General features: G+C 40.7%; 1 protein-coding gene and 1 long non-coding RNA gene across 9 annotated transcripts in view; one reads left to right on the forward strand and one right to left on the reverse strand.

Moving 5' to 3' along the window:
- Positions 1 to 20580, forward strand: part of LOC135095586 (ankyrin-1-like) — a 48975-nt gene extending 28395 nt beyond the window's left edge. For all 8 annotated transcript variants that reach the window (XM_063996496.1, XM_063996492.1, XM_063996494.1 and 5 more), the window contains 3 exons: positions 14439 to 14708; positions 15372 to 15779; positions 17582 to 20580. In XM_063996496.1, the coding sequence (XP_063852566.1) occupies positions 14439 to 14708; positions 15372 to 15779; positions 17582 to 19324 (2421 nt within the window). In that variant the 3' untranslated portion in view covers positions 19325 to 20580. The remainder of the gene's footprint in view (positions 1 to 14438; positions 14709 to 15371; positions 15780 to 17581) is intronic.
- On the reverse strand, positions 5116 to 7715 carry LOC135095587 (uncharacterized). Its single transcript, XR_010264442.1, has 3 exons — positions 6991 to 7715; positions 5556 to 5668; positions 5116 to 5464 (listed from the first exon to the last, which is right to left on the reverse strand). It is a non-coding gene; the product is annotated as an uncharacterized LOC135095587 (long non-coding RNA).
- Positions 20581 to 20968: the final 388 nt, after the last annotated feature.

The following is a 20968-nucleotide window of genomic DNA, read 5'->3' on the forward strand; positions in this document are numbered from 1 at the left end:
TAACTTTTCTAAATACTGTTCTCTGCCAAAATCTGCCTTAAACACCCTATAATTGCTACTTAATGATTTTGTTTCTAAATTATGATGCCAAGTTACAAGCCACTGATCTTTCAATCTCTGTTCCACAGTTTTCTTCACCCATCTTGAATTAGGAACATCTTGCAACAATCACATACCAGATATTTCACAATCATTACAAATATTATTTATACAAGCTAACCATGGAGAAGTATAAAGCCCTAACCTATCCAGCTGCAATAGACATTGGTACATTACATAACACAATTTAGTATTTTTACCTGAAATTAGCCCAGACCAATAACCTATCATTTTTTTCTTTATATAAATATCAAGTGGAAATACACCCAGTTCACCATACACCATGTCATTACAAGTATTCTTATGAACACCCAAAACCTGTTTTAAAAATTTCATGTACATATAATCTAACTCCCTAGCAATATGGTAACCCCAAATTTCAGATGCATAAGTCAATATAGGTAACTCCGTGGCGGTAAATAATTCGAGTTGTATATCCACTGGCAAGTCAAACTTCCTACACTTACTTATTAATGAGTGCATTGCTCTTGTGGCTGTCTCTTTTAGCTTCAGCTCACCTTTGCGAAACCTCCCATTAAAATTTAATAACACTCCAAGATACTTATACTCTGTCACTACTTCAATGTTTTCACCACCAAATTCAAATTCATAATTAGATAAATTTTGTCTTCCCCTACTAAACACTACTACTTTTGTTTTGTTACAATTTAGCTTCAGTTTCCATTCATTACAATATAAATTCAGAGCAACCAGTGCCTGCTTCATTCCATCCTCACTGTCACACAAAATAACGGTATCATCTGCATAAATAATAACAAATAGTTTAAGCTACTTGTTTAAGAAATCATCACCAAAATTTACATAGCTACAATTATATTTAATTAATTTACTTTCAATATCATTCACATAAAAAGCAAAAAGCAACAGTGATAAATTTTCCCCCTGTCTTAACCCTACATTGCAAACAAAGATGTCTGAAATCTCCAGGTTAAGCATGACACATGATCTGATATTATTGTACATATTTCTGATTACATTTAGAATATTCCCTTGCACCTTTTCCTTCACAAGCTTACACCATAAACCTTCACACCATACCACATCAAAAGCTTTCTTGTAATCAACAAATAAACAAAACAGTTTTCTCTTCTTCAACTTAAATAAATCAGTTATACATTTCAACAAAAAAACATGATCCAGAGTGGAATATCCGTGTCTGAAGCCCGCTTATGTTTCATTAATGATAGATAAGGTGTTTGAATAATCATTAAGTCTTTCATTAAGTATGGAGGTGAACAACTTCCCCATGCAGCTAAGTAAGGTGATGCCCCTGTAATTATTAACATCCTGGATGTCTCCCTTGTTTTTATAGAGTAGCATTATTGTACCCATCAACCATTCAGCTGGCATGACACCAGTATCAACTATTTTACTAAACATTTTAACATAGAGGGGACACAAAAGATGTTTAGTACTTTTAATATATCAATTTAATATCATATCAGATGCTGGGGATTTGTTGTTTTTTAACTTCTTAATATTTCTAACTACCTCTCCTTCACTTATAGGATCATTAAGTACTGATAAAATTTCAGCATCTGCACGGTCTTCATCATTTGTAATATTCACATCACTATTGTCAGAATTTTCATCACCCGCTAGCTGCTTAAAATGCTCATAGAATTCATTTAGTGTTATGGGGATCTGATAAGTTCCTTTCTGACCATTTAAAATTTTCCAATATGCTGTAGGGTCATCACTCATATTTTCTAAGTTTCTTTATTAAGTTATCCCTCTCCTTATTCTTCACTCTTTTTAGATTTGCTTTATATTTCCTGCTTTTCTCGATCATGTTGTTAATATTTACACTACTTCTATGCAAATGATACCTCTGTCTAGCTTTATGGTATTCCTTTCTAGATGGCCAGCACTCTTTATCATATCCCACTGAGGTGGCATTATTGGACTTTTTAATGAATGATCTTTTCTTATATGGTGGGAAAGTTGCAAGTGCCAGCTCAATCAGTATTTGTTTTAAATCTAGATTAATATCATCCATGGGTAGTTCATCCACTTTTGCAATCAGTTCATTTATCTTAGTTTCATCAATAGTACTCACACATAAAAATTGTTTTTCAGCATTCCAATTACTTGGCCTTACACTTGATTGTCTTGATTCCTGTGCCTCTCAGTTTGCAACAGGCACCGTACTTTGTATCTTACATTTGATTCTTGCATGTGGTCCACAGTGTACACCAGACCACAAAGGTTCATAATCTAATACTTAAAAAAAAACTACAACATACTTCATAATCACTGGTGATCCTAAAAAAATAGTCAATAGTTGTATTGTGTGTGGTAGTAGGTTTGCCAATGCTGCAGTCCTCCCCTGACCTTCCATTAAATATATAAACTCGGTGATTCTTACAAACATCCAACAACTTTTTCCCATATGATTTCCTATCTGGGGTTAAGTCCTGGTTTGCTCTAGTCTCGGTTATTCCAAAATAAGTTAAGCTTACAGACACAGGGTCCTCAGCAGTATCAGAAGGAACATCAGACATAGTGAGAGTGTGAGCATTAAAATCACCGCAAAGCACATGCACATAATCATCATATGAGTAAGTAAGCAAAAAAATCACCCAGCTCATCATAGTGCTCCTCATTACCATATCTAGAGTATGAGGGGGAAATGTAGACACAGCTTATTACCATTTCCCTACCAAAATTTACACTACTTCTATCAACTTTAAATAAAAGTAAAGAATCATAAGTGTTACTAATATGCATCTACTTAAAACTAACATTTTTCTTGATGGCCATGAGTAAACCCCAGATTTAAACCTGCTTCATTTGCTTCTGTTCTTAAAAACAATGTCAAAGCCAATATTTTCCATATTATTTTTTACATTAATCATATCAGTATCATCACACTTACTTTCACATAAACAAATCACATCATAATCTTTAATAAAGTTAACAAAATCCCTAGATAAAAACTTTGACTCGATACCACAGACATTAAGAGACAACACATTAACATAATCCAGGGGAGGAACAAACTGAACAGAGTTAATATTTCTTACACTAGCACTATTATCATGCCCAAGTATGTGCTGTGCCCCAGCAGCACCATCCTAGGCCCTTGTTAAGTGATCTAGGTTTAACCTTTTCCAATCAGGAGCAGAAATACCAACCTTTTCTAAGTCACCAGGACAGTTTATAACTACAGGTCTACCCCCACTGTGCAACCATGCAAGAATGCTTCCCTCCCTTGTGGACACATTTTTTCACTGTTTCTTGCTCCTTAACCATATTCAACATTTTAGCCCTTGAAGGAGGTCATGCCATCGTTTATATACACTTTTCTTTGCCTACCTTTGAGTTAAATTGCTACAGTATGACCAAACCGCAAACTACAAAACTGTGATGTCCGTTATTGATTGTTTATGTTATGGACGATTTTGAGCACAAAACACGGCAGAATCATTTCACTCTGCCTCTTCTGCTCTCATCCCCCGGTGACCTTGGGGACTCGTCGGGAAACAGGGTTTATGGGCGGGGAACGCGGAAGTACTCGTTTTTTGTACTTGAATGGAGACAAGAGCTTAAAATAAAGCAATCCTAACCTGACCTGACCTGACGTGATCTATCCTAACATAACCTGATCTAACCTAACCCAACCATTTTCCACTTACTGGCCAACCCTTTAGCCATGAACAAAAGCGCATGGTTTGCCTGCTTCAGACTCTTGCCACGGTCTCCAAAATCCTTCGTACCAATGATGGAATCAGAGGCCGGTGTAGACGTTTCAGGACACTCCCCTAAACGTGACTCCCGGAGTCACTTGAAACTAGTTTGAAAGCACTCCTCAGTCAATTGAATCTAGTTTGATAGCATTCCCAAGTCAACTGAAACTGTGTTTCATATGACTCCCCATCAGGTTGAAATGACTCCCATAATTTGCTAATTCAGAAAACATTTTATTAACATTAATTGCCATACAAACAATAACTTGTTACCAAACAATGTATAACTTGTTACAAGACCAGCCCTACATACCGATAATTACATTATAATGGACACTACACTCATTTTCTAAATACATTGACTCCTTTACCACTTCTTTACCGTTTGGCCTGTGTATATGTCAGGTTAGTTCTGGCCCAAACTTTGCCCACACACATATATTAACATTAAACATGTTGGCAGCTGCTAATATCTCCGTTGTTGTTCCCCACACCTTATCATTACGCACAGATTTCACTTTGCTCCCTTCATTGCAGGCCATGAAATCACAAACCATGCTCCTGACAACGGTATGTTGATCCTCACCACCTGTTATGGCAAACAATAATGCACGGAAGAGACAATTTCGTCACCTTTAATTATTTTTACATTAAGAGGTTCACTAGTGTTTTTTAAGGTCTTGTTTATTTTCCCGCATGGCCCCGACTTCTTGAATATCAGACGTCCACCAGAGTGAGAGCAGATAGTTCGTTGTGTTGCAACTGTCAATGGCGAGAACTTGTAGGTTATCTTCTCTTTCTGAACGTCTACAATCTTAACACTTGATGACGGAGATGCAAGTGCTGAAGTTTCTGTTTGTCTTTCAAAGAAAGGCTTTAGGTTGCATCCATTTATCTTAGTCTTGAGGGGAACTTTTGTTGATGGATGAATGAGGGAACGTAGTCCCTTCTCGCAAACTTGAGCTACTTCGTAGGGACCACCATCCCACGGAGCGGTTTGTTTACTTCCTTTCCTGTGTCAGCCCTGCGAAGATTGTAACGCAAAATCTTGTCGCCCACAATAATTTTTTTTTTTTTTTTGTTTATATCGCCTCTTTGCAAAATCAGCTTGCTGTTTTTGTCTGCGCTTGCTCGATGTTAGCCTCAGCTTTCTTGAAGACATCATGTAAGATAAAAAAAAAATACTGTTGTAGTACAACATTTTTGATGTGGATAAATTATTTTGTGTATATCTGCCACATAACGTAGCCAAACCTCGTGTGGGTATGGTATAATGATATAAAGAATTAAATTTAGAGGATAACATTTCAAAGGTTTAAAGGAAAATTCTTTGATACAGTACTCAAAAACAATATCCTTAAATATGATATATAGATACAAATATGACTGTTATTCTGAAGAAGTCCTTGGTGGGCGAAACGTAAATAAACCTAGATTAAATATATACAGTTTAGGATAACTTTTGCATTAAAGATATTACCTATAATATTTCGAGCTTTGAGAGTGTTGCATGGAAGTCCGACTCCTCAAATTCAGGATCGTCTAGATTCAGAGTACAATCAGCTAGCTCATGGTCCACATCAAGAGGAAGGACAGGTTCACGACCGTACAGCATCTTGAAGGGTGAAAACTTCGTGGAGGCCTGGACTGTAGATCTAAAACAGAAACAATGGAATTAAAACACCAAATAACCATATAGAATTTTCCATAAGTACTAACATTTAACCGGATATTAGACCTACTTACCTCAGTGCAAATAAGATACCGTGCAAACATTTGTCCCAGTTTTCATGTCGATCACTCGGAGTTCGAAGGAGATTTTGAACAGTTCGGTTGCTACGCTCAACTAATCCATTTCCCTTAAAATAATTAAAAAAATAAGTAGACAGTAAAGGTTTACATAGTCAATTATATAGGAAGATAAAAATACAGATGAATAAATAGATTAATAAGAAATATACAGATAAATAAATAGATATAAATAAACAGATAAATTAAGAGTCACACAAATCCAGATAAATAAATACACATAAATAAGTAAACAGACAGACAAACAATGAATAACTTAATAGACAGGCAACATAGACCTTACCGAACCTTATTTAGTATATGATGATTGCTTACTTGAGGATGATACGCGGATGTGATTCTTTGCGTTGTTCCTGTGAGCGCATGAAGCTCTGATGAAACAGAGTTCACAAATTCTCTGCCCTGCTCATTGATTTGTATGGCAACACATCCATGCCGACAGATGATGTCCTCATACAAGAAGCGTGCGACCTCTACAGCTTGTTTTGATTTTAAAGGTCGAGCCTCAATCCACTTCGAAAAATAGCAAACAGCCATCACAATGGCGACATTACCGTTGGATGATGTGAAAAAAAATAGAGTAAAGCAGCCTACCGAACCTTACCAGATAAAAAACAAAGGTCGCAAACAATCTTTGGCATATTGGTATTTTTGGCATTATAATGCTAAGTACGGGATTTTAAAGTTCAGTAATATCAAATTAAAACAAAACATGTTTATCATTAAAAACTTAATAGTCAGTATTATAAAATAATAGTAATAATGCATTTATATGCAGATTCTATAAACTTAAAACTCACGTTGGCAATGAACATAGGTCTACGCCAATTTGGTACATGTTTTGAGGCTTAATTGGGACATTGTGGAGTTTCGGGTCAACTTTCTTGAACACAGTGCTGGCTTTCTGGCACCGCAGGCAGGTTTTTATGTAACGTTACGCCATCAATACCTCTGCATTGCGTGATCGATGACTTTATCCCTGCCAACATGAGCTCCCAAAGCAACAGCTTCGTCGCTGTCACTAACTCCTAGATGACAGGACAGCACAATGTCTAGCTGGCATTGGCGATCCTTAACCACCTGAAGAAATCTAACTTCTGCAACCATATATACCAATTATAGGCAACCCTTTCAATAAATACTGGTTAAGGTTATTGCTTTTGAATTTACTTTTATAAGGTTAGGTAAAGTCTAAGCTTGTCCTAATCACTCAATTATTTCTCAATTATTTTCAAAATGTTTAGTGTGAATATCTAGATGAGTCTCACCAGTAATTTTCTAAATAAAGCACCCCCATTAGTTAAAGCAGATGCTTGGATATTTTTTTTCCTAATTACGTCGGTGTCTCAAATATACTACTTATACTACTTACCAGTTATATCTTTCCTGTTTGGTTTATGGACAAATTTTAGACAGTCGTCTTGGATAACAAATGCCCAACACTTCCTTCGAAAATTCGCCTTATTCTCCTTATCGTTTCTAGAATGCACTGGGTATTTTTTTGACCGCAAAAATTCTTCCACCTCATCCATTTCACTAGCGAACTCCATGGTGGCTCTGTAGACACTGACAAATAACAAGTCAACACAAGCCTTGTTAACTTTATTTCAGATTCACTGCAAAGTAAGTTTATTCGAATGTGGATTCATTTCAAACTAGGTTCATTTGATTGTTTGATGGTGGAGTCATTTCAAACGGGTGAGGAGTTGCCTGAAACTAGTTTCAAGTGACGAGGAGTCGACTGAATTTAGTTTCATCTGACTGGGGGAGTCATCTGAAACAGGGAGTTATTTGAAACGGCTACACCGGGTCAAAATGGAGAGATTCTCTGACGGTCACTGCATCAAATGCATGCCACAGAGTCTCTTCCTTCGACGTGGTGTCTGCTCTTCCTCAGGACTGTGAGTTTTTTTGCTCCAGCCTGCTTGGATGGAAGTTTGCCTTAGCCAAAGATGAATATTGGAACTGCTGGGGAGTGAAAAAGTAGAGCTTTAAAACCTACACGCCTTAGGACTATGGTAACGCAAGGCCAGAGCAAACCTCCTCCCTTGTCCCCCATATCTTCTGCCCTTCTTATTTCCTAAGCCATTAATTACCTGTCCTCTGATAAATTCCTGCACTTCAGGGCTTGCATATGGAGAAATGGAGTTTTCAGCTGCTGTGGACTTTTCAGGATCTGCTACCTCAATCCCTTCACTTGTTTTCTGAGCTTGCTGATGATGTTCTGCAGCAACCTGATTTTTCTAAAACCTGAAAACATTTCATTAAATATTTCAGCTGTTTTGTTGATAATTTTTATAACTTCAAAAACTCCAATTTGACTTTCATATACCAAATTCACATTTCTAGCTGCCTCTGCAAAGTGGTGTTTTCACACAAAAGAAAAAAAAAAGTTATAACAACGGTTCAAAGACAAGCGTGAATTGATGAGGAAAACTCGATAAAGTATACAATTATAGCACTTACAACATTGTGAAGCAAATAACAGCAGTCACCAGGCTTGGGGCGAGGCTGTGGTGGTGTCTGGACTGCTGCCCCAAGCTGCTGCTCAGTGATGGGGCACTGTGCGGGCACCTGACAAGGGACGCCACTTGCCGGACAGGCAATGCGTCAGTCACGGTGGCTTTCAAGTGTGTACATTCACACGGTGTACACTTGCCTCGGGAGAGCCCACACTGTCACCTGACTGTTGAGGGCTTTATGAGAGACCACAGTTTTCATCTAGCCTGGCTAGTTTCAGCTGCAAGTAATGGCTCAACATTGCCTCAAACTACCAGGTGTTTTGTCTCTGGCGACAGAAGCCTGCATTCCAACCGCTAGCACATGTACATGGGTGTGGCAGACACATAAATTGGTGATGTGTGCACCATCTGCAGGCAAAGTGTCTCACGGAGGCGACATCAGTATTACCATTTGTAGGAACAGGACAAACCATGATTTACTTAATGAAAATAAAACATTGAAATGTAATGACAACACAAATTCATAAGAAACTCTACTGTTATCAATATAGTAATCAGCAAAAGTTACTCAAAGAGACATACTGCATTAAACAACAAATGAAAATATATATCAAGGTATTCTGCATGAATGAGCCTTTGTCACACAAATAGCTACACACACACACACACACACACACACACACACACACACACACACACACACACACACACATACCGTGTGGCGCACGCCTTGAGCAGACGTGTTGTGAGAGGGCTCCAGAAGAAATACAGCTTTGCCAGTTAGAAGTTGCAATAAATACAAACTCCAGGGCCTAAGGCATTGAATTATGCTATATGTACTGTCCCGCCCTGTATTCGGAAAAAAAAAAAAATAAATAAAATAAACAAGAGAAATGACAGAGGGTGATGGTGCCGGAGCGACAGGTGGAACAGCTGATGAGCGTAAATGGCCGACGAAGACAAAGACGGAATGGAGATTTGGTCGGAAGAAGTACGTAATAGTCCAGGTATGAAGGACTTCCAAGGCTTGAGACCAGAAGAAACAGAAATGCCAAGAACGACCGTGTTTAGAAAGTGTCTGATGCTCGAGAAAACTGTGCATGAATTGACGGTTAGGGTAGCTTCTCTAGAAAGAGAAAATTGCGATTTAAGGAAAAGCTATGGCAGTTATGCGGAGAAAGTTAAGGACTGTGTTAGAACAGTAAGTGTAAATACACAAAACATCTATGAAATTAATAAAAGGCAACAGGATTGGACAAAAAAAAAAAAAAAACAGGAAAGGGAGAAGGTGAATATCAAAGACATTATGGAAATACAGTTGAAGGAAGAGATGGAAAATTCTGTGGTGAAAGTAATCAAGCAAAAGGAGAAGTTAGTTAGAGACACAGTAGAAAAAAAAATAGTGTGGGGTAGTGTTTGATGTCAAGGATGAAGTGAAACCTATCAAATATGAAAGAGATAAATTTGATAGAGTCAGTCAAGAAAGTGATTAGTCAAGCTGTTGAGGAAAGTGACAGCACCAGTGGAAGAGACTGAAGAAGTGACAAGGATTAGCAAATATGTGCAAGGAGGTAACAGGCCAATCAAAGTTAGGCTTGGGTCCCAAATTGCAACCGAAACAGTTCTGTCTATTGCCTGGAAACTGTCAAAAAAAAATAAATAAAATAAAGACGACTTTAAACAAATATGGATAAGAAGAGGCATAAGTGAAGAGGAAAGAAAGAAAATGAACGACATGTTGAATCAAGCAAAGGCAAAAAATGGGGAACGAACCGAAGAAGAGAAAAAGAAATTCTAATGGAAAGCAGTAGACATGAAACTAAAGAAGTGGTTTGCAGGAAACAGGGAGAGGCGTTGAAAGAGCTAAAGCTGGCATACACCTATGTCAGTGGAATATTATCAACACAAGAAGAGTTAAATGGTTTCCTAAGAGAAAATAAGCCTGACACTATGGGAGTTACTAAATATGAATTAAGTGATGAAGTTACTGCAGTTAATATTGATACAACATGTGTATGAAGAATAGAAAAAATAAACAGGGTGGTGGAGTAATGATGTTGACAAGGAAAGAGCTACAAGTGAAAGAAGTGTTCTTTGGAGAAAGACACGAGGAAATTATTGAAGTGAAGGTGAAACGGGCAGTAAATGGTCTAAGGACCTTTGTTGTGTTATATGTCCCACCTAAGACAAGTTCATGGGATTTAGATAAATATAATACTGTACTGGAAGACACAAGATATTGTTTCGACAGAATAATGAGTAAGAATTACAGGTTAGTACTGCTGGGAGATTCCAACTGCAAGGAAGTTTGTTGGGAAGATTTGACAACCACGGGAGGGTTCACGTTACGGGGATGCAGACTCTTGACACTGGCAAAGAAAAACACACTTACCCACTGGGTTAGAGAAAATACACTAAGGCTAGATTTAGTGTTTACAAAAGAACCAGAAATTATTGATAATATGGAATACAAACATCCAACAGGAAAAGTGACCACGTGGTAACAGAACTAAACTTTAAAGAATTTAAAGAAAAATTAAGGAGAAGAAACTATAGGATTGGAAGATTCAATCATAAGAAAAGAAAATTTGATCAGCTTAAGAAATACTTTGAAGAAACTGATTGGACTAAGTTTAAATAAGTAACGGGAAGTGGAAAGTAAATGGAAAGAATTTGTTGAAATATATAATGAAGGAGTGCAAATATATATATACCAAAAGTAGGAGGAAGAGAAGGTAGATATAAGGACTGGTTTAATAGGAGATGTAAAATGTCAAAAAAAAAAAGAGATACTGCTACAAAGAAATGGAAGCGAGGAAGAAGACAAAATTTGTGGGTAGGGTACAAGACAAAGAGAAACGAACAGGCGAAGATACGAAGAAAAGGGCGTAGAAAATACGAGATAGATATAACAAACAAATGCAAAGACCAACAAAAACTGTTCTATAGACATATCGACAATAAAGCACAATGAAAGGAAATAATTGAAAAATTAGAAGTAGATGGCAAAGAATGTGAAGAGATTGAGGATATGGCAGCGGTGACAAGTGAAGCCTTTCAGTCAGTCTTCGCCAATGAAAGCGAGTTTGTAATACAAGAAAGTGAAGGAGCAGCAGTTAACTCTCTTGAAGAAATTAATGTAGCTATCAATGAAATACAGGAAATGATGCAGATGTTAGAAGTAGATAAAGCACAGGGACCAGATGGTGTATCAAACTGGGTTTTAAGGGAATGCAATAGTCAGTTGGCATACAAAATACATCATATTGCAGAGCATTCATTACAAGAGAGCAAGGTACCACGTGACTGAAAAAAGGCTGATATTGCACCAATATTTTAAGGGGGGTATAAGAAAGACCCTCTGAATTATAGACCAGTATCATTAACATCAGTTGTGGCAAAAATATGTGAATGAATTGTGAAAGATGGATGGATGAATTTTTTAGAAAAAAAAAAAAAAAACCACATGATAACACGTACGAGTAATTTGATTTGGTTTTACTGGAGAATGATTGACACAGTACAGGAACATAATTAAAGGGTAGATGGTATCTACCTGGATTTGAAAAAGGCCTTTGACAAGGGGCCACATAAGAGACTCCTGTGGAAGATAAAGAACACTGGTAAAGTGAAAGGGGGACTCTTGAAGTGGATGGAAGACTTCCTAGGCAATAGAGAAATGAGAGCAGTTATTAGAGATCAAAAGTCATCTTGAAGAAAAGTAGCAAGTGGAGTACCTCAAGGCTCTGTACTGGCTCCAGTCATCTTCACTGTATACACTGATGATATGACAGAAGGCATCAACAGCCATACGAGTTTATTTGTGGATGATGCCAAACTGATGAAAAAAAAAAAAAAATAGAAACGGAGGAAGATCAGAAAGCTTTACGACAAGATTTGAACCGGACAAAAAAGAAAGAAAAAAATGGAACTGTAAATGGAAAATTAATTTTAATGCAAAGAAATGTAGCTGATAGGAATTTGGGAAGAGTAAAAAAGACCATCTGGTGATTACAAGTTGGGAAATGACTATATTGGAAAAGAATAAAGGAGAAAGACCTTGGAGTGATAGTAGCAGACACACTGACTGCTGATTACCACATAAACAAGATTGTTGGGGAAAACAATGAATTTGCTAAGGAATTTAAGAATTGCATTTGCATACTTGGATGAAGAAATGATGAGGAAACAAACTAATTGTAACGATTTTGTCCAAAGTTGGGATGTGCAGCTGTAGTGTGGTCACCAAGCGTCAAGAAACATACCAAGAGACTGGAGAGGACACAAAGAGCAGCAAAAAAGACGATCCCAAACTTAAGTGAAGAGGCATACGAAATGACACTAGAAAAACTAAATCTTCCAACTCTGGAACAAAGAAGGCAGAGAGGAGACTTAATTACGACATACAGACTATTGGAGGGACTGGAAAAGCCAGACAGCAACAACAATGTGACGGAGGATGCGAGACACACTAGAGGACGCGGGAAGAAGCTGAACAAGGAAATTTGTAGAAGAGGTATCAAAAAGAATAGTTTTCCAGGAAGAGTAGTTGATACATGGAACTGTCTAAATAAGGATGCTACAAGCAAGAACTATTCATAATTTCAAGGCCAAGTTAGAGAGAATAACAGATACAGAGGTGGGACAGTACGAGCGTGGCTCCTTTCCCGCACGACACAGCTAAGTAATCACGACTAGGTAATAACGCACACAGCTGTTCGGACGCGGGTACTAGAGCTCCTGGAGACGCACACGCTGTCGGCTCCTGACAAAGCGACGAGGCCTAGTTATGTATATACAAGGGTGAGGGGGGCGAGAGAGTGTCCTGTCTCCAATTTTAATACACAAAGGAGTATTTTGAGGCTGAAAAAATGGAAGGAAAGGAAGATCTAGGTGGCACCACTGGTCGTGATGTGTTTGTAAACAAACCGAGTGAGGAGGTGAGACAGAGGGTACATTGTATTGAAACCCCTGTGGGTTTGAGACACTTGGTAGAGGCAAGGCAACTCCTGTAGAACGGGGAAAAAAAAGAGAAACGAACAGCATCCTCTATCCTAATTGTTCATACATCTGGCACGCCACATTCTCTCCAGAAATTCCTTCACTGCCTCAATCATCCTTTCATTCGCCTCTCTACACAGTCCCAGCAACAACACCATCTATTCCTTTCCTGTCTTCTCCACTCTTTCATTCTTATCATGCCCTAACTCAGTCAGTATCACTTGCATCATCTCATTCCTGTCTCTGGCATACTTCACACACTCCAGCACCACATGTGATACACACACACACACACACACACACACACACACCGTCTCATCCTCTCCCATGTTACACAACTGGCACACTTTGCTGTGGGACTCAGACCACCTGTAACTCCTTGCATTCACATCCATACACTGTGCCCTCGCTCGGAAGAGAAGATCACCGCCCAGGCTTCCATCATACCACCTTTCATACCTCGGGGCCTCTTTCTCCTTGTACCTTTCCAGGGTCTTCTTTCTTTCCATCTCATTCTTCCATTCATTCAGTCCCACACATTTCACTTCTTTGTCTATCTCATTCTTCCATTTTCTCACATCCCATTCGGCTCCCACTCTGCCTCCTCTTGTTACCACCCATTCACGCTCATTTTGATTCCTCCCAGCCATTTTTATCGCCCACACAACTTGCAATCCATTCCTGTCTGTCATTCTCATGCATCTCTTCCTCCATTTGCTTCCACTTTCATTCCACAGGTACACCTTCCTTGCTATCCTTGCATCATCCATTCTCTCAAGCCTAATCTTGTACCTAAGTGTGGGTTTCGTGAGTCTTTCCCTAAAGGTACTCCATCCCATATCACCTCTCTAGGCTTCGACTGCTGTGCACCTCGGTGCACTCAGTGCCATCCTTGCTACTCTATTCTGGCCCACTTCTAACTTATCAATTTCACTTTCATTCCATGCAATCACATCCATACCATACATTATGCATGGCACAGCCACACTCTTCCACACTTCTCTCAACACATCATACTTACTTGCTCTCATCTTTGCCACGCTTCCCAATCGACCTACCCACTGGTTTACCATACTTATCTTTTCATTCTTTGCATTTACACAACCACTGGGACTCATCCACATCCCTAAGTACTTATAATCTTGCATCTGTTTCAACTCATTCTTTCCAAGTTTCCATACCACATTACTTTCATCCTCTGACCTATTCACAATCATTACCTTGCTTTTCTCACTGCTAAACCTTACTCCAAAGTCTTTTCCATTGCCATCCACAACATCCAACAAACTTTGAAGCTTTCATTGAAACTTTCATTGCAATACCGTCAGCACCATGGTTTCCCTTCTCTCTCCGGCAGAGCTACAAGCTTCCTGAAGAACTGCATGAGGAGCTGCTCTCAACAGTCAGTCACTCGGACGACGTGCAGGCGGTGTCCACCCTCATATGTAAGGGCGCGCCCATAGAGCTCCTGAGTGGCCTTTCCGTCCTCAGACTGGCTGTCACTACCGACCGCATAAACACCGTCAGCCTGCTGCTGGCTAGCGGTGCACCGCTGCCTGCCAGCCTGCTGCAGGAGGCTTGGCAGAGCCCTGACGTGACTTACAGGGTGCTGGCCACCCTCACCACCGTGAGTACCTTCCCTTCCCTGTCTCACGGAACTACCTCACTGTAAAGGTGAGGACGAGCACCGGTACTGGACCCAAATCTCAGCGGTGGCTCCTTTGCAGAGTGGAAAGTGTTTGAACAACTTGGGTGAGTTATAGGTCTGTTGGTTGTAGAGGACGAGCCTTTGTGTTTCAGTACCGTCACTTTCAGGATTTAGTGCTGCACATGACAGACCTGCAGCACACCAAACCTGTCCAACATTAGAGATCATGCAACAGAATCTTGTCATTTCATAAGAGGACACTTCAGTGTAATGTTTAGAACAAGCAATGAAGTAGATCTCATAATACTTGAATCCATGTTATTCATCATTATAATCCTAAAAGTATTGTAATAATGCTTGTCAAACCTAATATCTGATCATAATTCATCATTATAATCCTAAAAGTAATTGTAATAATGCTTGTCAAACCTAATATTTGGAATAATTTTTTGTATTTTTCCTTCTTTTTTCGGACAAGATAAGGTTGTATTTGTACATGCACTTCTAGATTTGTGACACTTAATGACACTTCTGCATAGCTGCCCTCTCTCTCTCTCTCTCTCTCTCTCTCTCTCTCTCTCTCTCTCTCTCTCTCTCTGCGCACAGTGCTTACCTGATGTGGTGACCATCCTTTCCTCACAGGCCTACTGCTGCCGGCTACGTGCAGAGCAGCGTCGTCTGGAAAAGGTCAGCAGCGGCCTTGTCGAGGGCATCGACAATCTAGTGACAACCATCGAGGGAAATACTCCCTGGCAGGCAGCCTGGCGATGGGGAAAGGAGACTGACCGGCCAGCACTGAGCAACCTCCTGGCAAAGGCCGCGGCTGCCAACTGCCCCGTGACTGCCGCCTTCCTGCATAGGGCAGGAGGGTGGACAGTCTTTAATGGAGTCTCTGGTGGCACTGCCCTCCACGCTGCCCTGGAGGCTGGCCACAAAGGCATGGCCGAGCTGCTGATCAGGGACCTTGGGGGCTGCCCGTACATGCCGGACACACATGGTCGTCTTCCAGTGCACATGATGCCTCACGAGGAGCAACAGAGGCTGGAGCAGGTGAGGCTGTTTGTCTGTGTGCTCTTTTGGATGGCGGCATGAACTCACTTCACCAGCTGATCAAAACTGCAGCACCTGTCGCGCTTATTTCGTCTGCTACGCCTCCTTGGTCACACTCCTGTAATAATCCTGACACACGCATACACTATATGGAATTTGTCACCTAATAAAATATTGGAAAATATTGAAATAACATTACCGTTTCCATCAGAGTGCTGGATTTGGTTAGGCTAGGTTTATCTTAATATTTAGTTCATTAAGTTCATTGCTGATTCTTTTGTTGCATAGCTAATGATTTAAAAAATCATAATTTCACCCAGAAATAAAGTAACTGTCTCATAAATAGTAGGCTAGGATGATTTACATTAAACCCGAAATATTTTTATGTAACAAATGTGTGTACAGCAACGAGGGACAGAGAGAAAGATGACTCATTAAGTGGCTGGCTGGCACAGCAGTTTGGTGAATGTCAGACAAGCATTCAAAGGGAGGAGTTTAAGTCACAAGAAGTCACCATAATAGTGGATATGGCGTGGTGAGGGCACAGGCGATGTATTTTCACACCTTCTTCCTTTTTAGTGGTGGCGTGGTTAATTCTTTCGTCAAAAACTGACTCGTTTTATCTAATGAGGCCGCTCCGGCATACCAGCGTTACCGAATCAGCGCTTTTCGTTTTGTTATGATAGTTAACAGGCTGGGGATTACCGAAGCCATGAAAACACCAGCTGTGGAAGTGGCTGGAGGTGTCACCAGGCTGGTAAGGCTTTCATTTGTTAATGTTACCAAGCGACTGTGAAATTGGCCCTTCGGTATTTCTCTCTTGTTTAATGAGTCCCTCAATGCCGCAGCAACGGCTCGCTAAGCTCACCCGTGCACTCCTGCAGTGCTCTAGGATGATGTCATCTGGCCCTGGGGATTTAGTCATTTTCTGTTTAATGATGCTGTCCTTGCTTATGGCGATATAGATAGATGGGGGAATTGAGTTTTTGTGGCACTGAACAATACTAAGTTTGCTTTGACCCAGTCAGAAAATTCAGAGACGAGAAACCTCCCCCCATAGATGATGCGTGTCACAACGCTTCAAAAGTGTGTGGAAAATTGTACAAGACAAGACATTATTTAACAATAAAGTCACTTATTAGTGTGTGCTGTGCCATATGCTGTCCTCCTCTGCTTTGCTGTGTTCCCATCTGGGCCAGCACATGGCTGTCATTTATCAAAAAGTTATCGTGATAAAAATAAATAAATAAATAAATCAGAGACATGTTTTCCCTGGGAAAATTGTAGTCCACAGCTAAAGTTGCTTCATTAATGACATTGTTTAATTTCTCATCTATACACAAATCACTTTCATTGTTCTTAATTTATAAAACTCTCACAAAGCACACAGGGAATGAAATGCCTCGGCCACTGGATGGTGTTCACCAAAGTAGAAGCATCAACGTGGACGTTATATAGCCACAGCTTGGAGCATCCTCTTATCAAAACAGCACACTGTGTTTTGAACCAAACGTTTTCAGTAGTCTACCTTTGCACAACAAACTTCTTATTCATATTATGAATATTATGCAGCTCAATTATGGTATTATATTCTATTACTATTACTTAATATTTGATTCTATTAGTTGACCAATTAAGCTACTTGTATTTTTTAATCTTGCGACTAAACAACTTCAATCAGGCAGACAAATGCTAATATACGTATGTAATCCTCGATTTCTGTAACATATCTATGTGTACGCAGCAATAAAGGGTTATTTACTTGTTCATATATTCACCGCTCTCTTTCTCTTTGCACACAGAAACTCTTCATGGCGGAGCGTGAAAAACTGAAGGATATGGAGCTTCGCTTGAAGGCAGATCACGAGAAGACCGCAGCACGAACAGCGCTGTGTATACAGGAGGATCTTTTTGAGAGCCACAAGAAGGGCGAGGGTAAGAATGTCTCCTCACCTGATGGCCGCGCTGCCCTGCTGCTGGCCTCGCGCAAAGGTCTCCTGCAGCTGACTCATCTTATACTGCAAGAGGGTCACTTCCCCGTGGACGAGGTGCTGGACCACACCTGCGGCACCACCGCCCTCCACCAGGCGGCCTCGCACAGCCAGGACGGCTGCGTGGCGCTGCTGCTGAGCGCTGGCGCCAACCCACAGAAGCGTGACACGTATGGCCAGACACCCCGCCACCTGGCCGCCATGTTTGGCCATAAGAGTACTTTTGAACTCCTGGCTCACCAAGAGTCGCAGGATCTTCCTTGCCGCGCGGGCACCACGAGCACACAGGTGAAAGAAAATTTTAAAGTGTTTCACAATATGTTTTATAAATATAAGCGTAATCTATTAGGTACAGACGACCGCCATAATCCTGAAAGCGTCATAAGAAATCTTGTGAGATCCATAAGCTTGCAAGAGTTGCAGGAGGAGGCTCAGCGGGTGGCTGTGGATCTATCAAAGGGCGAGGCCCTTGAGGTAAAGGAGGCGGTCATGGCAGAAATAAGCATCATCATGAATAAGGTGTCAGCCGCTGATGCCACGTACCGCGGCGACCTGAGGCTGGTGGGTAGTTCACGGGACGGGTCTAAGCTTTACGTCCCTGACGAATTTGATATAAACCTCGTGATTCACAAGGATGACGTAGGAATAACTGTTAGCGAGAGAGGGAAGGAGGAAGCACCGCTGAAGGGCAGCTTCCAGATTTCTGTGAAGACTGACAATCCCCACCTTGAAGGTAATAGATTTATGGCCAGTTTGTACGAGGAGGTGCACTGGTGCCTCGCTGGCCACACCCTGCAGGACAAAAGACTGAGCCTGGTGCCACCGGGCCTGACCAGCACGCAAGTGGGCGTGGGACTCTCTCTGGCCTGGCAGGGGCGAGAATATCCACTGTTGCTGGTTGGCGTGGACCTGGTGCCAGTGCTTGAGGTGCCATGGCTGGAGCAAGTTTTCAGACCGTTCCTCACTCCTGAGGACACCACCACCATGCAGCTCAGTAATGCTGCTGATGGAACATGGCGCTGCAGCTTTGCCTTGACAGAGGCTGAGGTGCTGGGGACGTTGACACCCGCAGAGCGCCAGGTACAGCTAATGGGAAAAGTACTTCTTTCCCGCCTCAAGCCTGAGCGCTGGATGCCTCAGCACAAAAAAAGCTTTTTCAGATGGTTCGCCACACGGGAGTGGAACATCGCGGTGCCAAGCGGGTTCTGTTTCAAAAACGCCCTCCTGCGGTGGCTGGAGCACAGGCGGAGGAGGGAGGTAGAGCTTGGGGCTGGGCAGGAGCAGGACCACACCAAGGAGTTGGAGCCGGGGCGGGAGGGAGACCCCGCCAGATGGCTGGTGGAGGTGTTCAGATTGATGTGTGCGAACCCAGAAGAGACACGAGAGCACCTGACAACTCAAAACAGCTCCGCCTACTTTGGAGGAGACTGTGAGGGGCGGAAGACTGGGGACGGGGCGCCCGTCATCGTGCAGTGCCTAGAGGAGGGTTTGGAAAAGTTGTGCTCTGGCTCGGCCTCTGCCAAGACAACCAGGCGGCGGCGACGAAAGTATTAGATGCAGAAGATGCAGACCCTTGTAATCATTAGCTGTGAGCTGCGCCACGCGTCGTAAGACCTCCTACCCATCCCCCCCCCCCCCACACACACACACACAGGGACACAAGTGCTTGGTGCTCGATTTTCAGATTCAATAGTTTATACAGCCAATTAGTTGTGGAGTCGATATAAAGAAAAATATATATTTTCATGGCGCGAGGCTAGTGAGAGAAGATACTCTCTTAACAGGCTCTCTCATCTGTGTGCACTTGTTGGCCCCTGTAATACTGCAGGTTGAGTAATGTACGAGTAATAGTGCAAGCTGAGGTAAATGCCAACTTTGGCCAGTAAATACAACAGTGTAAGATAATAGTCAACTTGCATGTTGTATGGTGAAACAGGCTCTAGATATATCTCTGAACTCATGGATGATATTCATTTGCAAACGGCAGTGACATTAGGACATCAAATATTTTGTATAGGTTTATTAAGACAATGTATGAGCTGGGTGTAAATAAAGCACTTCGGCTTGACAAGATATAAGTTATCAAATCAAAATGGAATGTCACATTTGTAGCACCAAGTACCAAATGCAGATGGTAATTGGTTAAAAGAAACTGTTAAGTTAAGGACTTGTGATATTGACAGGCAGAGATTGTCTGAAGAAACATATAACAGGCCAGCATGCCACAATTACACAAGTATTTATCTGTTCTCCTTAAACAACACTCACGTGCCGTAAGTGTGTTCAAGTGTGCAAATCATCAGCTGCCCATTGTAAATGGTAGTGAAGGAATGCAAGTGTACAAAAGTGGATCTGTTCTTTATGTGATCTTAATGATGCAGGAGATGAAACTCACTCTTCATTCAAATAACCTTTTTTTTTTTTTTTTAATAAATAGCTGAAAAATATGTCAACAAATATTGCTTCACTAATGTAAATGCAACAAAAATAGGGGATTTCCTTGGAGCGAGAAACGTGACTGTCTTGTTAACTGGTGTTCAGTTCATCAAAGAAATAACTTGTTATTTTTAAGAAAACGTATAAGAAGTAATTGTTACTAGATAAATGACGTCTGTATTTAGTGTGTACAGCATAACAGTTTGTGCTCCTCATATCCCGCCTGGGGTCGCTTTCAAACCTTTCAAGCACACTTCTCATATTTGCAAACTTATATATGTAAATAAACCATTGCCTTGTATTTTTTTCATGAACACAAAACTATTCCTCTCTGTATTATGGAAAGTGTTGTGTGAGTAAATCAAACACAAAAACTCATGTCTTTATTTCAAACCTTCTGAATAATTTTGTTATATATATATATATATATATATATATATATATATATATATATATATATATATATATATATATATATATATATATATATATATATATATATATATATATATATATAAAGAGAGAGAGAGAGAGAGAGAGAGAGAGAGAGAGAGAGAGAGAGAGAGAGAGAGAGTGCACAGGCGCCTCCTTTTCAGTCACATCTTCCACTACGCCAAAAGAAATGTAATTATCACCGACATTGCTGCTGGAGGAGGAGATCTTGCTGAGTTGGCAAGTTTTTGCCTGCCTCCTCTACTGCCGTGGCGCTGGCAGTAATCTTTCGGCTGAACACATCCAGCCTCTTGAGGTCGTCATTCTTCA

This window comes from Scylla paramamosain, chromosome 49 (assembly GCF_035594125.1).
Source record: "Scylla paramamosain isolate STU-SP2022 chromosome 49, ASM3559412v1, whole genome shotgun sequence".
Lineage (NCBI taxonomy): Eukaryota > Metazoa > Arthropoda > Malacostraca > Decapoda > Portunidae > Scylla > Scylla paramamosain.